Source organism: Perognathus longimembris, chromosome 8 (assembly GCF_023159225.1).
Source record: "Perognathus longimembris pacificus isolate PPM17 chromosome 8, ASM2315922v1, whole genome shotgun sequence".
In the NCBI taxonomy this organism is placed as follows: domain Eukaryota; kingdom Metazoa; phylum Chordata; class Mammalia; order Rodentia; family Heteromyidae; genus Perognathus; species Perognathus longimembris.
In genome coordinates, this window is record NC_063168.1 from 61,300,688 (window position 1) to 61,317,692 (window position 17,005).

At 44.9% G+C, this 17,005-nt stretch overlaps 1 protein-coding gene across 1 annotated transcript in view; it reads right to left on the minus strand.

The window, feature by feature from the left end:
* Dpysl5 (dihydropyrimidinase like 5) overlaps positions 1-12,624 on the minus strand; it is a 45,041-nt gene extending 32,417 nt beyond the window's left edge. Inside the window, exon 1 of the mRNA XM_048353606.1 lies at positions 12,364-12,624. Within this exon, the coding sequence (XP_048209563.1) occupies positions 12,364-12,624 (261 nt within the window). The remainder of the gene's footprint in view (positions 1-12,363) is intronic.
* Positions 12,625-17,005: the final 4,381 nt, after the last annotated feature.

Here is a 17,005-nt window from a genome sequence, read left to right on the forward strand (position 1 = left end):
GCAGTTGCCATGGCAACTGGAGATGATCCTCAAAGGGAGCCGTGTGGCAGAGGGAACTCGGCTGCCAGCCTCTGAGAAGCCAGGGAGCCTGGGGAAACCATTCTAAAATAAAGCTGCACAGAGAGGCCCTTTGTCACCCACCTCCTTAGCAAAGTCCCTTCCAGCCCCCAAATGGGAATGTTTACAGCCAGTAGGCTGCCACATGATGTTTAATAGGAGCCCAGGCTGCCCACAGATGCTAAAAAGGAGGGACCGATGAATAATCCAAAATGAACACATGTAACCCCACTTGCTCTCTCTCATCTGTCTCCCTATTGCCGAGGTCTTCATTTTAGTTCTACAGCCTGGCGGTAGCAGTGCACAAAGCTGCTGGGGGAAGCTGCCCAGGGGCCTCCTTGAAATGTGGTGTCGGAGGGCTGAGACGGACCTGTTTAATAACACGTGTTATTGTTTAACCCTGAAGGTTATTTCACGTCTGGGATCCAGCCTCCCAGCTGTAAAAGAAGGCTAATCAGCCCTGCCTGACCGGGGCTGCCAAGGACAGAACAGGTATGAAGTAGGCATCAAGGTGCTCTCATCGGCGGGCCCAAGGGCCAGGCCTGACATCTCAGGTGCACTCCTATGCAGAAGCAGGCAGCACGGGGACAGAAGGGAGACTTCAGGTCCGCTGGGGAGCCACAGGCATCAGGTGCCAGCAGGCGTCTGGAATCCTGAGCCTGTAGGGTTAACTATGCCTCCTTCTGAACACTGCCTTTCCCACATGGCTGGGAAATAAGGCTCTTTGAGGGCCACTGAGTCTGACAATTCTGCTTAGAGACATGCTTCTGTTTGGGATCTCCCAAACACAAAATCCTAGTGCAAGTTACATCTGGCAAAGTGAGAGTCAAAAGAGAAGCCAGCCCAGGCCTGGTGGACAGAAAGGGCACTGGAAAGACTAGAAAACCAATGGAGGGAAGGAAGGGAGAGGGTAACAATGACTCTTTGGTGAGAGGATTTCAGTCCAGTTAAAGATTTACCCCAATCTAGTCTGCTTAGCGCCCCCCACCCATCTTCACTCTCCATGACCCTAATGTGTAAGAAAAAGAGGGTACAGAATGGAGTCACACGTTCACTCGGGACTGAGATTTTACAAGCGCTCAGTTAAAGCACTTGGTTCATAGTTCTCAGAGCTTGTACTTTAGAGCTGACCTAAATATGGTGGCTTGAGAGAACACAGAGAGGCCAAGACAACTTAGAAAAGGGAAAACAAAGTTGGAAAACTTACACTACTTTCTTTCAAGAATTAAAGCTTCGATCCAAAGCGTGTAAGCTGGTACAGATGGCTCATACCTATAATCCTAGCTACTCAGACTGATATCCAGAGAACTGTGGCTTGAAGACAGCCTGGGCATAAAACTGTCAGACTCCAAGTCCAAAATAACCAGCAAAGAGCCTGGCTGAAGGCATAACTCAAGTGACAGAACACCAGCCAAGCAAGCAAGCTGAGCAAGCACAAGGCCATAAGTTCAAACTCTGGTACTGGGTGGAGGGGCAGGGGGTGGGACATGACAGAAAAGATAGTCGAGAAATAGGTATATAGTCAATTGATTTTTGACAAAGGATTAACTTTTTCTTTTGCCAGTCTGGTCTCTGTCCCTGAGCTTCTTTTGCTCAAGGCTAGCGCTCTACCACATGAGCCACAGCTCTACTTCCGGCTTTTTCTGAGTAGTTTATTGGAGATAAGAGTCTTATGGACTTTCCTGCCATGGCTGGCTGTTAACCACAATCCTCAGATCTCAGCCTTCAGAGTAGCTAGGATTAGAGACATGAGCCGCTGGCACCTGGATAAGATAAGCTTTTTAACAAGTAGTGTTGAAACAACTACATAGCCATGCATAATTGAACGTCAATTATATGGTATATATAAAAAATAAAACACATCGCAGATCTACTGTAAGAGCTAAAACTGTAAATCTTCTAGAAGTAAACTGTAATGGTTTGAATGTACCCCTTAAAAGTTGATGTCTTGCGGAATATTCCTATGATCCCAGCATCCCAGCATTGGGAGGTAGAGCCAGGATTATAAATTTGAGATCAGCCCATGCTATACAGCAAGATTGTATCTCAAAAATGAGCAAACAAACAAGTCCACATGATGGAAATTGGATCCTTAAATTTATATGAGGTTGTTTTAGAGGAAGGAGAAAATAGGGCTAAATGAGGTCATGGAGATGGGACCTCCATGACGGCATGGTAGCTTTAAAAGAAGAGCAAAAGAAACTACAGCTAGCACAATTGTTCTGCCTTGCCATGCGAGAGCCTTGTGTTATGTTGCGATGCAACACAAAATCCCTGACGAGATGCCGGCACCATGTCCTTGGACTGCCCAACCTCCAAAACTATGGGCTAAGTAAACCTCTATTCTTTACCAAGTACCCAGTTTGTGCATTAAGCTCTAGCAACAGAATACAGACTAAAGCAGAATAGTTTAGTGACTTAGGATTGCATGAAAATTCTTGTGCACCCAACAAAAAGAATGAACAATAAAAAGTGAGGGGAAAAAATAAAAGAATGAACTGAACTTCAAAAAATGTTGCTGTTTAAAAAAAAAAAATGAAGCTAGCCAACACAGTGGCTCAAGCCTAGCTACTGTGGAGGTGAAGATCAAGAGATCTCAGTTTGAAGCCTGCCCAGGTGCAAAAGTTTGAGAGGCTCCATCCCAATCAATGGCTGGGCGTGGTGGCAGCACTTGCCTGTCATCCCCAGTGACACAGGAATGCAAAGTAGAAGGATTGCAGCCCAGGCTGGCCCAGGCATAAAAAACAAGACTCTACCTCAAAATAACCAAGGCAAAAGGAGACATGGCTCAGTGGCAGAATGCCTGCCTAGAAAGCATAAGGCCAGGGCTGGCAATATGGCCTAGCAGTAGAGTGCTTGCCTCATAGAAAGCATAAGGCCTTAGTTTCATCTCCAGAACTGTCAAAAATAAACAAAAAAAGAAAAGAAAATGAGAAGGTTAAGTAGCAGACTGGAAGAAAATATCTGCAAAACATATCCAACAAAGGTCTTACAATGAGGCCATATAAATAACACTTGTACTCTGACACAAACCAGGCCAACAAATCAATTAAAACATGAACAGGGCTGGGAATATGGCCTAGTGGCAAGAGTGCTTGCCTCGTATACCTGAAGTACTGGGTTCAATTCCTCAGCACCACATGTATGGAAAACAGCCAGAGTGGCGCTGTGTGGCTCAAGTGGCAGAGTGCTAGCCTTGAGCAAAAAGAAGCCAGGGACAGTGCTCAGGCCCTGAGTCCAAGCCCAGGACTGGCAAAAAAAAAAAAAAAAACCATCAACAAAAAAGTGTCAACAGTCACTTTACCAAAAATGTAGATAGAGTCAAATAAGCATGTAAAAGTATTCAAATGTAAGTTAAGAGGCCAGTGAGATGCTATTATCCAGTAGAATGGCTAAAACTAACTGGACTGACCAGTCTCAACAGTGCGGAGCACCTGCTGAGTGGGATACACAGTCTGTTGCACTCACATTGGAAACCAGTTTGGCAAGCTGTTGGGATGTTTTGTTTTTGTTTTTTTTAATTTTGTTTGTTTTTTGGTGGTACTAGGGTCTGAACTCAGCATCTCACACTTGCTAAGCTAGTGCTCTATCATTTGAGTCACTCCTTCAACTCTTTTTACCCTGGTTATTTTTGAGATAAGATTTTGCTTTTTGCCCAGGCTAGTGTGGACCTATGATCCTCTTATTTGTGCTTTCTGAATAGGTGGTATGACAGGTACATGCTGAAATACACAGCTATCGTTGAGATGTATTGCTGACTTTTTTGCTTCCGCTGGCCTTGAACTTTGCTTCTTCCAATCTCTAAGTAGACAGGATTATAGGTGTGAATCATTATCACTTGACCTAGTTTGGCAATTTCTTTTTTTTTTGGCCAGTCCTGGGCCTTGGACTCAGGGCCTGAGCACTGTCCCTGGCTTCTTCCCGCTCAAGGCTAGCACTCTGCCACTTGAGCCACAGCGCCGCTTCTGGCCGTTTTCTGTATATGTGGTGCTGGGGAATCGAACCTAGGGCCTCGTGTATTTGAGGCAGGCACTCTTGCCACTAGGCTATATCCCCAGCCCCGGCAATTTCTTAAAACACTAAACACACAGGTGTAACTCCACTGAACAACTACTGTATTCTTTATAAAAAAAAATGAACACCGGGGCTGGGGATATAGCCTAGTGGCAAGAGTGCCTGCCTCAGATACACGAGGCCCTAGGTTCGATTCCCCAGCACCACATATACAGAAAACGGCCAGAAGTGGCGCTGTGGCTCAAGTGGCAGAGTGCTAGCCTTGAGCGGGAAGAAGCCAGGGATGGTGCTCTGGCCCTGAATCCAAGGCCCAGGACTGGCCAAAAAAAAAAAAAAAAAAAAAAATGAACACCAAGAAGCAGAAACATGTTCTAGGGGGAGGACAAGGGGCACATGAATGGAGGGAGAAAGTGTGAACAAATGCCATCATTATATTTAATGCACATTATGTTAAAGACTTGAACTCAGGGTCTGGGCACTGTCCCTGAGCTTTTGTGCTCAAGGCTAGCACTCTACACTTGAGCCATAGCTCCACTTCCATCTTTTTTGGTAGTTATTTGGAGATGGGTCTTGTGGACTTTCTGGTCTGGGCTAACTTTGAACTGTGTTTCTTAGTTCTCAGTCTCCTTAATAGCTAGGATTATAGGCATGAACCACCACCAGTACCCAGCTCTTTTTCCTTCTTTTAAACTTCTGGAGAGGAGCAGAATGTAGAGCTTCTTGTACTGGGTATCAAAGCCTCCATGGTGCACACAAGAGATGTCTAGTTCTATGCTGAACCTTAGATTTCAACGTGCACTGCACTGACAGATTCTTTGTAAATATTCTATTCTGGGAGCTGAGGGAAGGATCCGCATAGGAAGTTATTTCCGATACTAGATTAAAATTTTATAAGAAATGATACATTTTCCCTTCACCTTTGTTCTATGAAGGATCACAGACCTGGCCTACATTTAGGACTGTCAATTAAATGTAGAGATACAATGAAAATTTCCAGGAAGGTTTTGTTAAGCAAGAGAACTAGTTTGAAGCAGGACATCTTTAAATAGCTCCAGATACCTGCAGAATATGTAACTCTGGCTGCTTCTGAAAAAGAGACAAAACAGTATCTGAAATTGATTACATCTGAAATATTAAATGCACAACCAACCTTAAAAGTAGAAATGAAATCCATTTTTTTCTTAGTTCCAATCTAATGCTTAAGAGTTTATTACTATATATGTTCATGAGAGAACTGCACAAATGGGTTTTCAATGGGTTTGTCTTTTATCGACATGATCTGCTTCAGATTACAGGTGTGAGTCATCGGCATATATTTAACCAACACTCAGTGCTGAAGTTTTGTTTTAAGGTTCTTTTTTTTTTTTTTTTTTTTTTTTTTGGTCGGTTGGGGGGCTTGAATTCTTGGCCTGACTAGCACTCTACCACTTGAGCCACAGCACCACTTCTGATTTTCTGGTGGTTAATTGGAGATAAGAGTCTCACGGACTTTCCTGACCCAGGCTGGCTCTGAACTGCAATCCTCAGATCTCAGCCTGAGTAGCTAGGATTACAGGCAGATTCTGATTTAAGGAAAGACCATGCAGAAAAGTTCTTGCGACCCCTTGTCAATCAATAGCTAGTGGTATGTGCCTGACATCCCAAGCTATATGAGTGGGGGGGCTAAGATTGGGAGGATCGTGGTTTAGGCCAGTCAAGCAGCGAAGTCTGAGGAGAAGGAGGAAAAAGTTGGGCTCGGAGGTACAAGCCTGTAATCCCAGCTAAAGTGAGAAGCCTAAAGTGGGCAGATCTTGGATCAGATGCATGCCTAAAGAAGGAAGCAAGACTCTATGCAAAAAATAACCAGTGAAACAAAACAAAGTATAAGGTCCCACGGTCAAAAGTTATTACCTTCAAGGGGCTGGGGATAGCCTAGTGGCAAGAGTGCCTGCCTCGGTATACCCAAGGCCCTAGGTTCGATTCCTCAGCACCACATATACAGAAAACGGCCAGAAGCGGCGCTGTGGCTCAAGTGGCAGAGTGCTAGCCTTGAGCGGGAAGAAGCCAGGGACAGTGCTTAGGCCCTGAGTCCAAGGCCCAGGACTGGCCAAAAAAAAAAAAAAAAAAAAAAAGTTATTACCTTCAAAACAAAGAATGTCCCTGCTGAGCTGACAGTCAGCTCTTGAATTGATGACTATTCGACATTAAGGAGTATGTAAGTTCATGAGAAGTCACAAGTTACATCCCTAAATATAAATCATAGTCTCTGCTTCTTAGAATCTTCAACCTGGATGAGAAACAAACAACATGGGAAACAACATGAAAGCCCCAAGGTGACACATGACTTCAGCTGAGGAGAAAAAGGTAGGATGCTGAAGTTGAATCTGGTGGAGGAAGTGTGACAGAAGTGACTGGGTATTGAAGGAGGGGTTCTGTCAATGGAATAGGAGGATGGCAGCAAGAAGTAGCCAGCCATGGGGGATAGATAGCAAGGGTAAGGTCAGATCTGGAACTGTCCAGTGTGAAGATCCAGAAATCCAAACTTCACATCTTAGATCACAACGAGCTCAAGCTGCAGCTTGATGGATGAGGCAGAGAGAGCTGTCATGAGGGTGGCTAAGATGACTGATTTAAAAAATGTAAATGTAGAGTCTAAAACCGGTTTGAGTAGCTAAAGCAAAATTGGGGACTGGAGATGTAGCAGACAAAATGTCTATAGGATGGCTGTGTTTGTGCATGTACCTTCCTGTGGCAAGAAAAATCCTGAAAAGATTCCTAGTGACCCACATCCTCGTATGATTCCCTTCTGCTGAGTGGGGAGGGGTACAACGAGTAAGATGGAAACAACAACCACCACCAGGTCATACTCTGTGGCACAATGACTTCCAGAGGGGGCAGACCCTCAGTGGGCCTCAGTTAATAGGTAAGCTCATCCAGAGAAGGGCTGGGATTTGCGATGAGAGCCTCTGTTGCTGGCTTTGTAGATGGAGAAGGTTTTGCAGCAAGGAGTGCTGGCAGCTTTAAGGAACTGAGATTAACACTGAGCTGAGAGCTAGTAAAAATACAAAGACCTCTCTGCCTTTGAATGGCTAGAAACTGAGTTACAGGCCATGTGCAACGGCTTACACCTATTATCCTACTCAGGAGGCTGAGATCGAGAGAATCAAGAGTTGGAGGCCAGCTTGAGCAAACCACTTATGAGTCTCAATCTCAACCAATAAAAAGCTGAGCATGGTATCACACACCTATTGATTGTAGCTATGCAGGAAATATTAATAGGATTGAGGTCCAGGCTGGCATAAATGTGTGACTTCGTCTCAAAAACAAACAAAACAAAAAAGCAAAGAGCTGATGGTATGATTCAAGTGGTAGTGCACCCATGTCCAAATCCTAGCATCATAAAACAAAAACAAAAGGCCTTAATTTTGCCATAAGCACACAAGTTTGGCCGGAGACCTTGAAATCCAGATGAAACTACAGCCCAGTGACATTTTAATGGTGGCATGTGAATTCACTGAGTTGGTGAAGGACCTGGTTACACTGTGTTTATAGATCTATGGGCTAATAAATGAGTGTTTGAAGTTGGTGTGATTACAATTAGTGACACAGAAGAAGACATGTCCCTTGCAAGTGGACTAGACATGACTTGAAAGGTCGAGTGTGTTCTCCAGGTGGCTGTGTCGGGGTTCACATCATGAAGCATTTGTAGTGTTCTTGATGGTGACCGGGAGTGCCCTAGCAAGCGAAGTGGACAACGGAGCCCGCTATGCTGATCCCAGCCAGCACAGGTAGGCCAGGGAGGTGCAACTGGAAGGGAGATGAAGGCAGATGCCCAGAGAAAGCCAGCTGAGGTTATCAGGATGGTAGAACAGGAAGATAGGTAACAGAGGACAATGGAGCTCATTGTGAAACCAAGTAGATTGATCTTTTCTCAAGGAACCCAAGAGACTGGAAAGCAGACACAGATGGGGGTAGAAGTAGGCTGACCCCACTAGGGGGTTCACATTTATTTTCTGTCTTCTGTACTAACCTCTGTGAGAAGTACATGTCCTATTACTCCTCATTAACCCTCACAAGCATCATTTATAAATAGTATGAGCTGTTCTGCCCTAAGGCACTAACATTTTCCTTAATCCTATGGGAGGGACTGGTGCTTCAAGAAGCTGCCATCTTGGATGTGCAGAGAGCTAGTCAGCTTCTGTTTAATGTGTGTCAGTTCATAAAGCCTTCATCCAGCAGTTTACAGACACAGAGTCCGAGTATTTGCATGCAGCTATGAGGTCAGAGGCTGTCTGAAGGGGTGACTATCCAGTCCTAGTGTTTAAGGAGAATCTGAGTGGGCTGGTAAAGAAGACATCAGACGAAGAAACCTGCATTCTGCACATTCTGCTCCAGGTGGCTCTGGGACTGGGGACAACTCATTCATCTCCATCTTTGGGTCTCCTAGCAATGGGAGAGTGGGACCCTGTGATTTCAAAAGTTCCTTTCCAACTTTTAGCGGGAACTACCTAAACTTTTTAGAAGAACTACCTAAACTTAGGAATGTCAGCTAACAAGCAGGACTGGACCTTTGGAAGCAGTGTTGCTGAAGTGCTTAAAGGTCATTTTGGCTAGAATTAACAGAAGTAGACAGAAACTGGAGTCAAAATAAGAAAGACAGTGAGCACTGCTTAAAGATTTAATCCCCAAACAGCCCATTTTAGCGGCAAATACACTGGGTCCAGTGGGAAAAAAGAATCCTCGGCACCAAAGGGAGTTCATATGTTAGCCTGGCATGGACCCTTCCAGATAGGGTCCTCTGCAGTATGAGAGGAGGAGGGAGGACCACGGCCTTCCACTGGAGGCAGGATGCGACAGGCCATCCTAGCCTATGCCACTGAATGTCCCCTAGGCCAATCCCATGTGAAACACTACTCTTCTGGTTAGGATTTGGCTTCTTGCAGCCTGACTATAAGATCCTGTGGTTACTGATCTTGAGTTCCTGGGTGGCTGTCTCTGTGACTGGGTCTCCAAGAAATGGGTAAGCCCCAGCCAGTCCTCTGTTTGATGACAGCTCTACCACTTCCCACTTCTCTCTCCATCAACACTTTTATGAGTATTGTGTCAGGAATGTTTAGCAAACATTGGGTCTGGAGGCCCAAGGGCCTGGAATATAAATTAAAAGAGAGAAGCAAGTAAGACTGGCAAGGGTAAGGCAAAGAGGATTCAGATGTCAGCCTTGGCACATAGGCAAGAGTCAGATGGGTACCAGTGTACAATCAAGGCCCTGAGCCACTCCAAACAGCCAAGAAAGTGCCTGAACAATCTACCCACTTGTGGTTAGAATCACCAGAAATGCTTCAAGAAAGACTGATGGGGGAGGAAGCGACCTAGAGACACTGATTTAATTGGTGTGGCTAGGGCTGACACTGGCATCTGTTAGAAATTCCCCAAATGGTTCTAATGTAATTTGCTTCCAAGGGATGAAAAAAATTGGCCTAGACTGTAGTTCTTAAAATATTTTTGAAGGGGAAGGAGGCAGCAAAGGCACATTGGGAGATACTTTTTTCATTTATATATTCATGTTCCTGAAGATTTATGAAGGACTGGCACCTATGATCTGTTGTTTTTTGTGGTTTTGTTTTTGTTTTGGCTAGTTCTGGGGCTTGAACTCTGGGCCTGTCTCTGAGATCCTTTTTGCTTAAGACTAGCATTCTATCACTTGAGCCACAGCTTTACTTCCAGCTTTTTCTGTGTTTAATTAGAAATAAGCCTGGGCTGGCTTTAAACCATAATCCTCAGATCTCAACCTCCTGAGTAGCTAGGATTACAGACATGAGCCACCGGTAAAAAAGCTGGGCACCTACTGTGGTTTTTTTTTTGTTGTTTGTTTTTTAATGATTCTGCTATCTTTCATTTGGCAATGGGAACACATCAGTCAATGGCAGTCAAGTTATAATAAATGTAAGTTCTGTGTACAGTGAGTGGAGTCCTGGCATAAGGCTCCACAACTGGACTGAAATTTCACATATTTGCCAACACAGTTGGGTCACTAGATCTCATTCTCCCTTCTCCCCCTTGTACCCCACAGGGGAGAGCCGTTTTCTAGCATAGGGTCTGTGTATTAGCAAATAGGTAGTCTTGCTTCTGGCCTACAGGCTCCAGGGTGTGAGAGGAGTGGTGCTGAGCCAGGATAATCAAATGGATCAGGCTGAATCACGTGACCAGGCTGTGGCAGGGGAGCCAGGCAGAGCCTGCCACTACCGTGCTAGAGAGACATCCCTTCAGACCTAACACAATGGAGACCTACATGGTCCCAGAAAAAACAAGCTCTCAACTGTTTTGTTTTTTCCACATTAACAAGCGGCAAAAGCTAAGAGCACGCAGGGTTCAAGACCTGGTGGATCTGCCTGACAAGCACAAAGAGGTGCAACTTGATCCCTCCCTTCTCTCCTGGCTAATCACTTGCTGAGCTTTTCCTCTGGATTATTGTTCTATTATAAACCCAGCTGCTTAACATGAATCAGCCTTTCTGGCATGAGCTAAGCAGGCTGATGGCAGTCTATCAGGATGCATAGCCCCTTCAGGATTGCTAAAGCACTGCGAATAATTAAACCCACACGTCTCCATTAGCCAGCACCTCAACATGGGAGCATTTTCTCTCCTGAGGATACTTTACTCCTGGGGAGTAACTAGTGGAAATCAGAAGCCAAAGTATTTGATGTAGGAACAGTAAGACTAAGAGGAAATGCCAGATTTGAGGGAAGAATAGGAAGTTCCTTCTGGTGAGGCCTGAGAAAGTCTGAATTGGGTCTACTGAGAGGGCAGTAGAAGGCCTGGGTAGGAAGACAAGAAACACTGTTGCTTAGAGGATGGAGACAAGAAAGAGTCTGTTTAGGTGACACTAACAACCAGGATGGCTGTTTAGACTGTGATCTAAATTGCCCACAACTAGTGTCCGACATGGGATAGAGGTGCCTGAGGCAACCCAAACCTACAGAAAACGGGAGATCAGAGGTCTTTAATCCCATGAGGGCATTTGGATGTTTTCTGGAGGCAGCTGCCCCAGTGGATGAGAAGCCTAGAAAAGATCAAGAGTTACCCACCATCCTTCACAAGGAATTGTCTGCCAAGCGCTTCCTTTGCTCTAAAGACCTGAAAGCTGTCAGGGGAAAACCTGTCAGTCCTGCTAATGAGGCCCACAGAAGACAATGTGGAATGGAAGGCAGAAAGGGCCAGGCTGCCCTCTGTGAGGCTGGCTGGTAAATAGTGCTGTGACGGTGTGAGATCTGGCCCCGGACTAAAGGTGTCCCACAAGCAAGGACAGAGACCAGCAAACTAAAATTTTTGGTAAAAAGCCTGAGCATAAAGAAGAAACCTCAGGACAGACTAGTGTGATTATCAGAATCACAGTGATATTAAACACTCTCTTATGCTTTTGTTGGGAGTATAAATTGTCACAACTAGTTTGGAAAACCATTTCGCAGAAATATGGTTCAAATGATAGAGGACCAGTTAAGCAAATGTAAGGCTGAGTTCAAACGTTAGTACTGAAGAAAAAAAAAAAGAGGAAACAAGGTAATACACTCAATAGAGAATCCCACTAGTCCTTCCCAAGTTTGTTTTTAAAAATAATACATAAGCCACATGCTGGTGGTTCACACATTTAATCCTAGCAATTCAAGAGATAAGATCTGAGGATCATGGTACAAAGCCAGCCCGGGCACGAAGTCAGTGAGACTCTTATCTCCAATTAATCACCAAAAAAGTGGGAAGCAGAGCTGTGGCTCAAGTAGTAGAGTGCTAGAATTGAGCAAAACACTCAAGGACAGAACCCAGGTCCTAAGTTCAAGTCCTAGGACCAGCACATGTACACACATGTTCATGTGCACGTGTGTACACACACACACAGAATGAATGAATGAATGAATAAGATAGGAGAGATAGTAGAAACTAGCCAGGTCTCTTTTACAACTATTACTATTAAAACCTACTAAATAGTTGACTTCATAATCTGTCACAGACTTGGAGGACTGAATTCATCTTATGTATAAACAAGTCCACCAAACTAGCCCTTTCCCTTATAAAAATAAAAAATACCACAATAAACATTATTCTCTAAGTCAATACTACATAACATAAAAATACATGGATACATGGCTAAGTAAGTGCCATCCAACAGGCCTACATGCCTCCTTTTATGTTATGTAGTAGTTGCCTCAGAGGCCTCTAGCCATGGTAGCAATACAGCAAAAGCACCCATTCATCCAGGTCTCACTGGGGGCAGAATAAAGAAGCAAAGAGGAAGCCACCTCCAGTAAACAAGAGCATTACCTTGGTCCCATGGTAGAAGTCGTCCACACAGGTGGCATTCATGAAGGTCTGGTGGAAGTGGGTGCTGGTATCGATACCACCAGGGATCACCAGTTTCCCAGTGGCGTCGATCACCTTGGCCCCTCCGGGGATCATGAGCTCACGGCCCACCTGCTGGATGATGCCATTCTCGATGTACACATCAGCCTCATGGGTGCAGTCATCGTTCACCACTTTCCCTCCTTTGATAAGAATCCGCACGCTGGCTGAATTGGCAAGCATGTTCCTACCTACAGAGGGAGAGAAGGGAATCAGTTCGAGGTCAAAGTCCTTGTCACAGTCCATAGGCTCATCATTTTCTATTCAACTCCACAGTCAGAGTGAGCAGGGATAGGAAGTCACTGTTACTCCATAGTTGGAGAAAACTGGTTCTAGAGCCAGCTGGAGTCACCAGCCTTCCTCCCGTGTGGCCAAGGGTAGGGGAAGCTGGGCCCACAGAAACACCACCTTTTACCTTCCCAAAGTGCTGGGAGTTTATTTATTTATTTATTTTGGCCAGTCTTGGGGCTTGGACTCAGGGCCTGAGCACTGTCCCTGGCTTCTTTTTGCTCTAGGCTAGCACTCTTGAGCCACAGCGCCACCTCTGGCCTTTTCTATATATGTGGTGCTGAGGATTCGAACCCAGGGCTTCATGTATACGAGGCAAGCACTCTTGCCACTAGGCCATATTCCCAGCCCAGTGCTGGGAGTTTATAAAGAATTTTCACATTCACAGTCTCATTTTATTTCAAAAACAACCCTAGGAGTTGCATTTTATAGACAAGAATGCTGAAATTGCTAGAGAAGGGGTGGCTACAGAGTAGTTGAGTCAAAAGACATGTCTTCTAGGATCAGTGTCTCTCCCCTAACTGATGGTGTCCCAGAGACATCAGACACTCCTGGCGTGTGTCTCAGAGAACCACATTCTCTAGACCTCACAACTGTCTAACTGGGGACATTTTTCACAGGGGATCCTGTTTATTCGGGCCCCTAGGAGGCGATGCCAAAACAGAGGACTCTCCAGCACAGAGGCTTCCCCGCTGGTGGGCTGCAAGCTCATTGAGGAGCTGTTGAAAAGCCCCCATCTCCAGAGCAAAAGAGGTCTGCTTTCATCTAGAGTAAACTTCACTTTTCAGGATCCAGTGTTGCCCCTCGCCCCTGACTCTACCAAGTGTCTTCACAGGACCAAACACTGCACAGCACTGGTTTTGTGGCCACTCATGGCTTGCGGCCCTCAAAGCAGAATCCCACCACTCTTCTCTATTCTGGCTCCTTCTCCTCCCTAGCCTCAGGTGGAAGATGCTCAAAACTGGCAAGTAAACAAGCGGAAAACCTCATCAACTTCCCAAACTCTGACACAACCAAGCTGGTCTCAGGTCTGAGTAGTAGACTCATTTCATATTTGTTTCTAGGATATCTGGCAATTCTATGTCTGGGAGAATGCTTAACTTTTCTAAAAAATTACTATAAAGAGAGTGAAGGAAGCAGCATGTTTTCTCTTGTCCTCATCATTTCATTTCACCTGCCATCTGGCAAGTTCCTACGAGGGTATGTCTCATGAGGAATGGGCATCTAGAGGATCTGTGGAAGGCCTAGCACAGAGTTTGGCCTGCTCTTCTCCATGTAGGTGGTTTGGATAGTGGGTCCTGGGATTTTGTTGCCAAGCTTGTTGGGGTGGTATGCATGGAATCTTAGCACTAGGAGACCTTTCAGTGTCCTCTGAGTCTGAGCACCAGGTGCTGCTGTTGCTGTTAGGAAAGGCTGATCCTTGGGGACTGAAGCTCAGGCAGTGCTGGCAAAGAAGACAGGTGGCTGCGAGTGACAACTGGGCTCAGTGAACATCTGCTTGCTCCCTGCAAGGCATCCTTCTGACCTCAAAGGAGGGGACACTTCTTCCCTAGCATGGAAGGCACGAGCAGAGGGGCCATGGGAGGAGCTGAGAGGGACTGGGGAAATGGAGACAGGGACACCCATAACCACAGCCACAAGCCTATTGTCTGAAGCTGGATGCATTCCAGCTGTCCACTATCTGAAAACTGGAATCTTAATTTCCTAAGCAATAAGCTGGAACTGGATTTGTTTTTAGGTGACACAAATAGTAACTGGCCAACTTCATTCATATTTGCATTGTCTCTCCCTTCCCCTCCTCCTCCCTCCTTTCATCCTCTCTCTCTTCCCCTCTCCCTCTCTATCTCCAAGCCAAGCCCAAGTAAAGGAGAGGTCCAAGTTTGTGTGGCAAGTGGGGAATGTTACTGGTCCTTGGGGGGTTGCTGAATGCATATGCATACTTAATCCTCTGCATGAATGTATAATCCTCACCTTTTCAAGCTGCTTTAGTGTAAGAGGAAAAATAGGCACTAGAACACTGCTGCGTAGACATTTATGTCTGTGCTGCAAGTGACAACACTGGTTTGCAGTGCTCACCGCACACGCCTGTGGATGGAAAACCCGGAAGAATGGTATGGGAATGAATTACAGGGGATTTTGGTCTGTGTTTTGCTGCTGGAATCAAAAGTCAAAGCCACTGCCTTTAATAGAAACAAGGTAGGGGCTGGGAATGTGGCTTAGTGGTAGAGTGCTTGCCTAGCATGCATGAAGACCTAGGTTTGATTCCTCAGTACCACATAAACAGAAAAAGCCACACGTGGCACTGTGGCTCAAATTGTAAAGTGCTAGCCTTGAACAAAAAGAGGCTCAGGGACAGTGCCCAGGCCTGAGTTCAAGCCCCAGGACTGGAAGGAAGAAGAAGAAGAAGAAGAAGAAGAAGAAGAAGAAGAAGAAGAAGAAGAAGAAGAAGAAGAAGAAGAAGAAGAAGAGAACAGGTCGTGGGAACCTGTTAAGGGTCCCACATTCCAAGGGGGAAGACTAGTTCCTCTGGCTACAAGGGAAGGCTAGCAGAATAGGCACAGGTTATCCTATGTTCTTCATAGATTGCTATATTCTCAAAATGGTAGACAATAAACTGCCTTTTATTACTCTATCATTTATGCAAAATCTTTTTAAAGCTAAAAAGAAGCTAAAGGAATCCAATGGGACCTTCATTCAAACGATGGAGCTGTTCCCCCTACCCAGCTCTAGTGAGTATTTCCCTCCTCTCAAACCTTCAACCAGTCCTTCCTTCCCTGTTAGAAATACCTCAAGGCTAACCTGACCCTGAAGATACACTGGCTTCTGGAACATTCCTGGCATGGGGATTCCATGTTCATGAATGAATTCCATTCCAGGAATGGAATCCAGCATGGACTGTCCTCCTAGGGTCACCATAAGAGGACATCGTCTTCAGAGCCAAGAAGACCCAATGAATAATATCAACCAATGGTTACTGTACACAGGGAGGGCCCTTCTTTAAGTCCAACATGTACATTCTTTTTATACAATCCTTTCAATGCCCCCAGACAGGCACTATGACTGGCCTTATTTTTGCCAAGAGGAAGCTGAGGCTTAAACAAGTTAACAGAATTTCTTTTTAAGTTTGTAAGTAGAGATCAAAAGCCAGACAGTTTACCTTTGAAGTGCTCATGAACTAAATATGTCTCCTCACCACCAAATTTACATGCTGAAGTCTAACCACCAGTATGCTAACTATATCTGGAGATAGTCAATTTTTGGACAATTTTTAAAAATTTATTTTTATTGTAAAGGTGATGTGTACATAGGTTAGGTAATGAGTACCTTTCTTTCTTTCCTTTCTTCCTTCCTTCTTTCTTTCTTTCTTTTTGTTGTTGTTGGTTGGAGTTGAACTCAGGGTCTGGGCTCTGTTCCCTGAGCTTTATTGCTCAAGGCTAGAGCTCTATCACTTTGAGCCACAGCACCACTTCTGATTTTCTGGTGGTTAATTGGAGAGAGTCTCATGGATCTTTCTGCCTGGGCTGGCTTCAAGCCATGATCCTCAGTTCTCAGCATCCCGAGTAGCTAGGATTGCAGTGTGAGCCACTGGCGTCTGGCTCTGAGTACATTTCTTTTTGAGCAGTGTCACCTCTTTTGGGACATTTTTAATGGGTTCCTCATGACATTTTCACACATGTATATACGGCATTTTGATCATATTCATGTCCATTACCCTCTGTCATGTCCCTTCTCCCCTTCCACATGGTCCCCTTCCTTTCCTAAAGCTGTCCACTTTTATGTTCATGTCTTTTTATAAAATCTTGAACTGGCACATAAGAGAAAATATGCAATATTGGTCTTTCTGAGTCTGGTTTGCCCTCCCACAGGTCTCCTCCTTTTCCAAAATAGTTCCCTTCTAGTTCATGTCTTTTTACAAAAATCTAGATTTGGCATATAAGAGAAAATATGCAACATTTGTCCAAGTCTGGTTCATTTTGCTTTACATGATGGTCTTCAGTTCCATCCATATTCTTGCAAGCGACACAATTTCCTTCTTTATAGAATAAAACTCAATTGGGCATATATACCACATTTTCTTAATCAACACATTCATGTGTTGATGTGCACCTCAGCTGATTCCATGACTTGGCTACAGTAAACAGGTAAACAGTGCTGTGGAAAACAAGATGTGGAGTTATCTGTATTGTATGCTGACTTACTTCGGATATATGCCCAGGAGCAGGATTCTAAGATCATATAAAGTTCAATTTTTAGTTGTTTTTTTGTTTGTACCAGT